The 11,634-nt window shown below is 37.7% G+C and overlaps 1 protein-coding gene across 1 annotated transcript in view; it reads left to right on the forward strand.

Moving 5' to 3' along the window:
* Positions 1–5,984, forward strand: part of PDCD6IP (programmed cell death 6 interacting protein) — a 64,947-nt gene extending 58,963 nt beyond the window's left edge. Inside the window, exons 16-18 of the mRNA XM_003781785.3 lie at positions 2,582–2,705; positions 4,209–4,396; positions 5,328–5,984. Of these exons, the coding sequence (XP_003781833.1) occupies positions 2,582–2,705; positions 4,209–4,396; positions 5,328–5,502 (487 nt within the window). The 3' untranslated portion in view covers positions 5,503–5,984. The remainder of the gene's footprint in view (positions 1–2,581; positions 2,706–4,208; positions 4,397–5,327) is intronic.
* The last annotated feature ends 5,650 nt before the right edge of the window (positions 5,985–11,634 follow it).

Here is an 11,634-nt window from a genome sequence, read left to right on the forward strand (position 1 = left end):
GTGGCGGACGCCTGTGGTCCCAGCTACTTGGGAGGCTGAGGCAGGAGACTAGCTTGAGCCCAGAAGTTGGAGGTTGCTGTAAGCTGTGATGCCACGGCACTCTACCCAGGTGGATAGCTTGAGGCTCTGTCTCAAAAAAAAAAGAAAAAAATAGAAACATTACCTCGGTGCTATGGTGCCTGCCTATAGTCCCAATTACAAGGGACTTTGAGGCAGGAAGATTGCTGGAGCCCAGGTATTCCAGACCAGCCTAGGTAATACAGCAGACTTCATCTCAAAAAACTAGTTTATCTTGTAAGTAGTTATTCACTTATATTAAGAAGGAGATTTAATTTTTAATGAATATATTAGTTTTCTGTGTAGTGACTAGTTTATCTTCCAATTGGTACCCTTTTTGAGAATGAAAGTGAGGTGTGATAGATACGGGGGGATTGCTGTTAATCGTTATATCAGGGTAGCAGGTACTGTCTTAGCTATTTTGGGACATAACATATTTACTTGTCTCTGTGTGTTGATCAGAGCAGTGAGAAGTTGATAACCACATGTTACTAGAGTGCATTTACCTGAGGTATTATTATTAGCTACAGGATCTTGCTCTGTTGCCTGTGCTAGAGTGCAGTGGTATCATCATCGCTTACTGCCACCTCAAACTCTTGGCCTCAAGTAATCCTTATGCTTCGGCCTCCCAAGTAGCTAGAACTACAGGCAGGTAAATCACATTTGGCTATTTTTTAAAATTTCTTATAGAGATGAGATCTTGCTGTGTTGCTTAGGCTGGTCTTGAACTCCTGGCCTCAAGCAGTCCTTCTGTGTTGGCTTCTCAAAGTGCTACAATTACAGATGTGGGTCACTGCACCTAACATTAGGTATTATTTAGTGAGATTTTGAGATAGCTTCCAATTTACTATTAGAGGAGACTTCAAAATTTTTCTAATTTTAAATACTAAATTGTAATGTCTTTCATGAGTTTAGGTTAGTGACAGATTATGAGTTACAAAGTATCTGAGTGTTAACATTTCTTTCCATATCCTCAAATTTTTCATCTTTGAAATTTGCATAGTAGTTTACATAATAGATGAGTTTACTCATCTGTTTTATTTTCTATAAATAATGGTAATGTATAGTGATTGAAATTTTACCTAGATAACTATGAGTGGTTCTAGTTTTCTGATAACTTTTCGATAGCTTATGTTAGGAGTTTTCATCAAGGGACTGCCTTTTATTAGAGAATAGACAGTTTTAGGATTACTTGCCCCTTTTGGTATGTTCCTTACTCTAGCTGTAACTGATTTTTGAAAATGTTTACCTTTTTTTCTTAGTCTTCAGAAACAGAATAAGCTGTAACTTCATTTTATTGAATAATAGGAAGAAAGAAGATTTAAGTTCTACTCAAGAGGAGGAATGTAGTGTATTTTGATTTATTTTTTCTAGTTTTACTCTTTTTTTTTTTTAAACATGGTATGGTACATATTTATGAGGGGGGTACATGTGATATTTTGATACCTGCATATAGTGTGTAATGATCAAGTCAGGGTAATTAGGATACCATCTCAAACATTTATCGTTTCTTTGTGTTGGGAGTGTTCCACATCTTCTAGCTGTTTTGAAGTATACAATAAATTATTGTTAATCACCCTGTGGAGCTGTCAAACACTAGGACTTATTCCTTCTATCTAACTGTACTTTTGTACCCATTAACCTCCTCTCTTCATCTCCCTTCCCCTCTATACTTTCTTACTTTTGGTAACTGTTATTCAACTCTGTGCCTTCATGAGATTAACTTTTTTAGCTCCTGCATTTGAGTAAGAACACGTAATATTTGTCTTTCTCTACCTGGCTTATTTCAGTTAACATAATTTCCTCCTCTTACATCCATGTTACTGCACATGACAGAATTTCATTCTTTTTTATGGCTGAATAATAGTCCACAGTATATATTTACCCTATCCATTCATGGATACTTAGGCAGCTTCCATACCTTTTTTTTGTTTGTTTTGGAGACAGAGTCTCACTACGTAGCCCTCGGTAGAGTGCTGTGGCATCACAGCTCACAGCAACTTTAAACTCTTGGGCTTAAGCAATTCTCTTACCTCACCCTCCCAAGTCACTGAAACTACAGATGCCTGCCACAATGCCCAGCTATTTTTTTGTTGTAGTTGTCATTATTGTTTAGCTGGTCTGGGCTGGGTTCGAACCTGCCAGCTTGGGTGTATGTGGCTGGTGCCATAACCACTGTGCTATAGGCGCCAAGCTGGTTTCCATAGCTTGACTATTGTGAGTAGTGCTATAGTTAACATGGTAATGCAGATATCTCTTCAGTATACTGATTTCCTTTCTTTTGGATATATAGCCAGCAGTGCTGAGTAACTTGGTAGATCTGTTTTTAGTTGTTCTGAGGAAACCTCCATACTGTTCTCCATCGTAGTCATACTAATTTGAAGTGTATTATATTTTAAAATACCATTTGTCATCCATTTCCTATGTTTCTTGTATGAAGAAAAGAAAACTAAAAAGATCTGGCATTTTATGTGTATTTTACTTTTTTTATTACATTAATTTTTAACACTCTGTCTTTAATAAGGGACTTGCAACAAAGCATTGCCAGAGAACCTAGTGCTCCTTCAATTCCTACACCTGCCTATCAGTCCTCTCCGGCAGGAGGACATGTACCGACTCCTCCAACTCCAGCGCCAAGAACCATGCCGGTGCGTAGACAGTTTTTTTAAGTGGAAGTTTTATATTAGTGACAGCTTGCCTGCTCTAAAGGACAAAACGTACTTAACATTGGACGGATCTAGTGGTCACCACCTGTGTCAAGTGACCAACCTTCTGATGTTTTGCAATATGTAGAACACAGCATCACTCAGAAATCTCGACAAAAAAATGTTTAACCTGAGTCTAATCAAGTCTTTAGAATGAACTTTCCATTTATAGCGAATACAGTGATAAAGTAAGAAACTGTGCCATTAGGAAACAATAGAACATGGGACATTAAAGGAGACACCTGGATTGCTCTTTTCTAAAACTGAATGTCATCTATCTGAAAAAAGAGAGGGCTATAATTTAGATTAAAATAAATGAAAACTTTTTATAATTAATGCATTTATATAAACCTTGACTTCAGTTCATAAAAATAGCTACAAGAGCTTTTTGTGATAAGTAAGAAAACTCAAGTCTGGAGTGATTATCCATTGATACTGGGGAATAGCCATTAATTTTCTAAGGGTGAAAATGGTACTGTGGTTATGTAGGAGAATATCCTTATTAGGACTTGAATGTGGACATCTTTATGGTTGGTGTCATGAAGTTTCCAACTTAATTTCAAGTAGTCCTTTAAGTATGTAGAAAGATAAGTATATGGATATAACAATATATACTGCAAAATGTTAATAGTTACTGAATTTCATTGGTAGATATGTGATTTTTTAAATACTATTTATTTAATTTTTGATCAATATAAGGGTACATATGATTAGGTTACATTGTTAGCATTTGTTAGGTAATGCCCAAGGTGTAGTTGAGTCCTTCACCCAGGAGGTGTGCCATATACCCCTACTTTGTACCTACATACTGTTCTTTTAAAGTTATGTGGTATTTGAAAATTTTCATAAAATTTGGGAACTAGGGCTCAGCGCCTATAGCTCAACCGGCTAAGGCGCCAGCCACGTACACCTAAGGTGGCGGGTTCGAATCCCCAGCCCGGACCCGCCAAACAACAATGACGGCTGCAACCAAAAAATAGCCGGGCGTTGTGGCGGGCGCCTGTGGTCCCAGCTACTTGGGAGGCGGAGGCAGGAGACTCGCTTGAGCCCAGGAGTTGGAGGTTGCTGTGAGCTGTAATGCCACGGTACTCTACCCAGGGGGACAGCTTGAGGCTCTGTCTCAAAAAAAAAAAAAAAAAAAAATTTGGGAACTAGGAGGTGATTATAGTAATAAACCGTACATGGTCCACCTCAAATGTCCAGCCACTGGTGGAAATAGTAAATGGTAACTAGGCATCAGGAAAAGAGCAGTGGCTGTGGTATTGTACAAACTGGAGAATTAGTGCTCGACCCTGTTACATTTCTGGAGTACCAACATTGAACAATCGAAAAACATTCAGATGGATTCTAGAACTTCCCATACAGCATATCCTTATTTATTTTAATTAGTAGCAATTTGAGAGAAATATAAAACATTATGTAGTTAATGCTGACTTTTCCTTATAGCCTACTAAGCCCCAGCCCCCAGCCCGGCCTCCACCTCCTGTGCTTCCAGCAAATCGAGCTCCTTCTGCTGCTGCTTCTGCTCCAGCTGGGGTTGGGTCCTCTGCACCGGCTCCATCACAGAACCCGGGCTCAGCTCCTCTTCCACAGGCCCAGGGACCACCCTATCCCACCTATCCAGGATATCCTGGGTAAGCCTGCAACATTGTATTATATATTCTAAGGAGTTGGCTAATGTTTCTAGTTCTGGTTCACCTTTTGAAAGCAGGGTCACCTCTTCTCTAAATTGGAGGTGTCATGAATGTGTAAGTTACATTGTCAGCTTATCCAGAAATAAAAATAATGCTATGGTCACTTATATTAGTAGTTGAAGAGCCGTTTCCCAGGCTTTTAAAATTTACTTTTTTATGTTTTTCCATATTGGGCTTATATTTCTTCTGTGTGGAATCCAGTATGCATTTCCTTGGTTTTCTTTATTTTAGTGATAAACGGATAGATGCCTTTTCAGAGCTTATCGGAGCAAGACTAATATAGCCTTGTTCATATCCCTGTACTTTGAAATTTTGGCATGTAATTGTGAACAAAAATTTATCTAATTGTGGAATATACTTTCTTAAAGATTAGCTGCCTTTGTGGTAATTTGGTAATCATAAAAATTCAGACATTTGGCTACCTTTTAAGATGGGCTTTAAATTTTACTTAAGTACATCTCCTAAGTGTTAGAACTTTATAAACAGCAAATTTATGTGCATTGCAGTGCATAGTGATTCTTGTGGAAGAGGAATGATTGACAGTACTAGTTTTGGTGTATTAAAATGAAGGGTCTCCATTTTTATTCTTTCCTTAAGTATTAAGTATTTAATTTTACTTCCTTCAACAATATTTTCTAGATAGTTTTAAACACTTGATAGTATTTCATTTCAATTAATAACAGGATGGGAATACTTTTCTCTAATAAATACCGTGAAATAGTCTCCCCCACCCCCAACTGTTTTTTAATAGACTGAAAAATATAGAAAAATGGCTTTTGTGAAAAAACTTAGTTTTGGAATAATCATTGTATGCCTAATTTTCTAGTATGTTTATTTACCAATCCAGTTTTTTTTCTTCTTCTCCTAACAGGTATTGCCAAATGCCCATGCCCATGGGCTATAATCCTTACGCCTATGGCCAGTATAACATGCCGTATCCACCGGTGTATCACCAGAGCCCTGGACAGGCTCCGTACCCAGGACCCCAGCAGCCTTCATATCCTTTCCCTCAGCCCCCACAGCAGTCTTACTATCCACAGCAGTAAAATGTCTGCTCAGGAGCTCAGCTGGTTTAGATCAGAGGGAAAGGAAACCCTGCAATAAGTGTACTAAATTCTACGCTCTGGTTAATATAATGTACTCTACTGTACAGAATGCAGTGTGTAATCTCTGTCTCGGCTAAAAGCAAAAAGCTGTGCCCCAGTTCCACATTTGATTATACACGTGAGATTTGCTGCTGTTGCAGTGGGGTATAATAGGATTTGAAATAAATTACATTACAGTTCATAAAAAGTGAAAATGAGAAATTAAACCTGCAAGTGAAACATTTGAAACTATTATATTTTCTACATAAGACATGGTTGGGACATCAGATACTTACAAAGATGGATTTAAGTATGGATATTCAAGAACACTAAGCTTTCTTTCTCTTTTAGTTTCTTGATTTGGTTTAATTTCCATTATGCTATTTTGCATAATCAAGACATTGTAAATCTTATAATTTAAAAATAAATTACTTAAGAACAGTTGTCATTGTTATGTTTTGTCATTGATTCTCATTACTGGCTAATTTCTTTCTGGTATTAGTCTCTCATTTTGTATGTGCATAAGTTAAACAGATACTGTGTTTAAATGCATGAATAGTGCAAGTGAATAGGTTCAAGGACGTTTTATACAGAAACCAAACCAAAAGAATAGTACCATAACTTATCTTTCATATGCTGATTAGTAAGTTAATTTTTGACATTTATTTTAAAAAGTCCTATAATGTGGAAGAAATACACATTTGGTACCAAAGATTCTTCAAATAAATATACAAGTAAATTTGTATATTTAATGTTTTATTGTTTGCTTCTCCAAGAAATTGATGCAAATTCTGGTAATAATTCTTTTATTTTTTTTTCCTATGGCTTGTTAAAGTAAATATTTATCATTGACAGTACCGTCTAATGTGGTGGAATTGTTCAGAGAAAATTTACCATACCTTTTTATTCCTTTTATCCACCTTATTGTCTTAACTTGGTAACATTTACTGTACAACATATGTGAATAGATATAAGCCCTTTAAATTTTTTTTTTTTCTCTTAAAAGATTGGGCTATTTTATAATTCAGGGAGCACACAAAACAATTGTTGGGAAAATCTGCCAACTCTGGAATAGGCTGTGTATTTAATATTAATCTCTGCTGTTAGGCTGTCTAATTGCTGTATAAACCTCAGTAAAAATAGTGAAGACACGCACCATGGAATGAGAAAACGAGAAAGGAATGAGGGGTCTGACGTCACAGGGGGCTGTTCTGTGTGAGGTTTCTAAACCTGTTAGGTGTATGAGCAGATTGCCAATGAATCTATTTATGGTTATTTCTGAGTCTTACTGCTGAACTTTTCTTGCATTATTGTTTCATTTAAAAATGATACTGTCACGTGGTCCACTGTTGTTTTCATTGACAGTTTGGATTTATATTTTAAATGTTAGACTGAAGGTATGATTGTAAAAGGAAGTGAATTGGTTTAAAGAATATATGTATTTAAAAAAAAATCTTTGTTGTATGTAGAAAATATGAAGGCATGTTAACTCAGTATAAATGACCTTTGGTTACATGAAATATTGAAATTGGTTTAAAGTCCAACAGTTAAGCCTTGCCAAAAGTGGTTTTTCACTTATCTTGCTAAGTTTCAATACTTTCGATTCATCAAAGTGTGACTGGGGCTTGACTCTTCTGTAAATGGTATTTAAGTTCAATATTCTTATTACTCGAGATATCTTATACTAACATAAGACACTCAGAGTTAGGGGTATTCCACATTGCTAGCTTATAATTCTTACTAATGCAGAAAAAGAAAAAAAAAACCCAAACTGGCCTGAATATTCTCTTGGGGAAAGAGGGCACAAAAGGAAAGGTACATGCATCTGAGGGCCGAAAGAGAAGTCTAAGGCCATGTAGCCCATTCCCGGAGAGCCCCAGGACATGGCCCAGAAGCTTTAGAAGGGAGGCCTCACAGGCCCCTGAGGCACAGCACACCTGTTGTACCCAACTCTGTTAGCAAAACTTTTTAAACCCAGCAACTTCGACCCATTCCCGCCTGTCAGTTCACTTATTTTTTAGATAAGATACTACTTTCTTTTTAGTTACCCATGTCTAGGTACAAATAACCAAGTTTCTGCAGCCTTTGTTGCTGGGTTTGTCTTCATAGGCCTGTGCAATTTCATTAAGGTGACTTATGGAAAAAAGCTTCTTTTTTGTCTATTTTACATTCTAGCAAACAAGGGAGCCCTCACTGGGATTGTTTTGTTGCTGAAACTTAATCCTTTGCTTAGCTTCCTGTGTTCTAGCATATACCCTAAAAAGTTGATATGGATAATGCTGTTTGTTTGGAGTTGGGAGAGTGCCACTCTGAGGTTCAGGTATGTTGTACCCATGTTCGTTAAGTAGGTTATTATTATTATTATCTTCCTAAATTAAGGAAGGAGACCATCTGTGGACCATTTATTTTGGGTTTTAGATCCTATTTTAAGATAGATTATACTTGAGATAATGAAGCACTGCATAAAGAAACTGGTTAGAAATGAGGGAAAAACTGTTTTAACTTCTTATTCCTAGTTGGCGACAGATGGCCTGAGTATAGTCTGGTGTAAAGTGTGAGAGCTACTCCTGTGCCCCTTGGTTTTTGTTCTCAGTTAAGAAAAAATCATAAGTCACTGCAAACCAGTCAGTCTTTGTGAGATATCCCTGTACCCATGTCCCAACTTCTTTGCAATTTCTGACCCCTCTCCCCAACCTAAGGAATTGCAGGGAAAAAAAAGATTTCACACAGCCTTGTGCCCCTAACATTCTATCCCAGTCAGCAGCCTTCAGTCAAAACAGTTTAAAAAAATGTTTCCATTGAAGCGTTACAGTTTGCAAAAGTACTTTGTGTACATTTTCTACTTTCAGAAACAGGATAGAATACAATGTGTTAAGTAGGTTTCTGTTCGCTAGTGCACTTTTTTTTTTTTTTTAATTTTCAGTATATCTTGAAGAATCTTGCTACAACCTAGTGGCATCTCATTTTTTAAAAGGCTTTTGCAATTATTAGTTAATGATTCACAGTGCAGAACAAGATACAAAGTAGGAAAACAATCTATAGTGTTACAATTGTTGGTTTAAAAATAGACTTTAGAACAAACAGGTTGATTATAAGATTTACAGAAAGAACAAAGAAGGAAAAATTATATTTTTAAAGAAAGAGAATATTCAGGCTTTATTTCTGGTATGAAGTTTATATTTTTTAAAAAATCCTATATTATCACACCAGAGATTTTAGATTCTTTTCTGGTTACAAACATTGCTGGTAGTTGGATTATATTTTTATTGTATTCATTTCTCTTAGGGGGAAAATTGTAAAGAAACAAAAAGGTTCCAGATGAATGTATCCTAGAAATAAAAGTTGAAAGATTCTTACTTCCTTGGAGTATGAATTCTTATTTTTAAAGTGTTTATTCTTTAGCCTTATAGTTTGTATAATTTCTTTGACAAATGATAGTTGGAAAAATTTAAAGAAATGCCCACTTTGACTAAATGTATGAGACTACAAAAGGAAGACAATGTTTAAAGTATTTTTTCAACTGTCAACTCTATAACTACCGTGAATATCATGAATGAATGATTCTTTTCCTTATGATGGAAAATTCTTGCAGATGAGTATCCTCAAGTGCCATTTTTTTTTAGGTTAATTTTTGGAAATGATCATCACAGATTACTGTTATATTCAGTTGATCAGGGAAGGGGAAGAGGTTATGCTGCAGCTGTAACCCACGAGGGTGACCAGAAGCTACGTGCTTGCCTTGCTTTGGCATTTACCACTGCCACAGGGCAGAGTTGGCTTAGAGCAGCCTGTGAGCTGAGTTGAACTTGACTGAGTTTGTGTACCAGTGTGCTGCAGGTGACAACGTGTCTCCCCTGCTGCCTGCCTCCCTTGCTTTTGCGGGTAACCAGTGTAGGGGACATTCAGGGTGTCTGCCTTCTCTGCTCATTGGCACTCTGCACTGGAGCTTGTCTTCTGTCAGTTCTGTGCATCTTTTTTTTTTTTGAGACGGAGCCTCAAGCTATCCCCCTGGGTAGAGTGCCATGGCATCACGCTCACAGCAACCTCCAACTCCTGGGCTCAAGCGAGTCTCCTGCCTCCGCCTCCCAAGTAGCTGGGACTACAGGTGCCAGCCACAGCACCTGGCCATTTTTTTTTTTTTGGTTGCAGCCATCATTGTTGTTTGGTGGGCCTGGGGCTGGGGATTCCAACCTGCCACCTTAGGTGTATGTGGCTGGCGCCTTAGCCGCTGGAGCCACAGGCGCCGAGCCAGTTCTTTGCCTCTTGATATCCTTCCTTTTTGCTTAAAAGTCGCTCAGGTCCATTTCAGTTTACGAACACCGAGTGATACAGGTAAATAAGTTCAAGTCTGCTACTATTGTTTTTAAGTTTTCCTATACTTTGAACTGTTTTCGGGTTTACACATTCTGAACCCAGGTGATTCAGACTCATCATTTCCTTGTGAAGCGGCCCTTTTTGTTCTGTGTAATATACTTTGTTACTGATGTCACCACCTTTGTTTTCTTTCTGGATGCGTTAGCAGATTTTCTAGCTGAATGTGTGTGTGCACCTATACCTGCCTTAGGTGTAGATGTTTAGATTTAGTTATTTGTCCCAGTCATTTTTTTGTAATCTAATAGGAAACTTTAACCGTTTTGGTAAAATTATAATTTGTGTGATCTTTTGACATTTTTGTCTGGTATAAATGTTTTGTCCTAGAATCTATTTACTTTTCCTGTCTTTTCATTGTTCGGATTATGTTTTCTTTTATCTTTTCTAGTTGTTTGGAACATGAGGCATCACCTACAAATTTTGAAAACATAATACTCTTTTTTGCTTCTCATTCTCAGCCAAATCTTGTTTTTAAAGTGTAAACAGAGGTTAGAATCACATTGCTAAATGTACTCTTTTTATGTTATACATCTTGTAGACCTTGGCATTGTTTTTATTGCTCAATTTAAGATATATAGATGTGGTTTATTATAACCTGGTTATAGCTGAGCCACCTGTCTTTCCCTTTGAGCAGTCAGGACGTTTGGTCTTGCTGTCTTATGCTTGTCTTTCTCAGTGCTTGCAGCCAGCTCACGTTGGTATAGGTGCTAGAGATCCCAGATGGCGGGGAGTGCCTGAGGGGCTAATGCCCTCTTCTCCAATGGACCCTAGGTGAAAAAGAATGACCTTCAACCTTCCATGGATTGGGCCTCATAATGTGTTTTTTTTAAAGTTGGTGTATATTTTGACTAGGCAGTAAATACATGGTATACATTTCAAAAGGTAAAAGGGTGTCATAAAGACTAAATGTCCGTCCTGTCCCCGTCCCTTGACCCAGTCTCTGTTGCTAGTGCACAGAGTTCAGATTGTGTTTACTTACCAACTCTCATAAACTAGTGTGCTGTGAACCCTTAGTGTAAGGGATACAGTGGATTGTGACAGTTGTATGTAAATCTTGAAATCTTCCCTGGCTTTCCCCCTCTTTCACTGAGACCAAAGACTCCATTTTTTTTTGTTTGTTTGTTTGAGAGAGAGTCTCAAGCTGTCGCACTGGGTTGAGTACTGCAGTGTCACAGATCACAGCAATCTCAAACTCTTGGGCATAAGCGATTCTCTTGCCTCAGTCTCCCAAGTAGCTGGGACTACAGGCATCTGCCACAATGCCCAGCTATTCTTTTGTTGCAGTTGGCATTGTTGTTTTAGCTGGCCTGGGCTGGGTTTGAACCTGCCAGCCTCAGTGTATGTGGCTGGTGCCCTACCTATTGAGTATGGGCACCACTGAGACTCCGTTTTTATCTGGCAACCTTAGAGAGTTAATTCCAAGTTCAGCTACAGATTATTGACCATACTGGCCAATGAGGCATATTGAATCATCACTTTAATCCCATGGTGCTTTACTTTTCCTTCATAATTATCAAAAACATACAATTTGTATTTTTGATTGATAATTTAAATAATTTTTCAGCAAGAAAACTTTTAACAATCATAGTAGATGGCTGTACCTAAGAAAGGGGACAGAATATACCTACATTTAATTTCTTTTGACATTTTCCTTTTTTTTGCAGTTTAGGCCAGGGCCAGGCTTGAACCTGCCACCTCTGGTATATGGGGCTGGTGCCCTAC

This window comes from Otolemur garnettii, unplaced genomic scaffold (assembly GCF_000181295.1).
Source record: "Otolemur garnettii isolate 467f Iridium unplaced genomic scaffold, OtoGar3 scaffold00002, whole genome shotgun sequence".
NCBI classification, from domain to species: domain Eukaryota; kingdom Metazoa; phylum Chordata; class Mammalia; order Primates; family Galagidae; genus Otolemur; species Otolemur garnettii.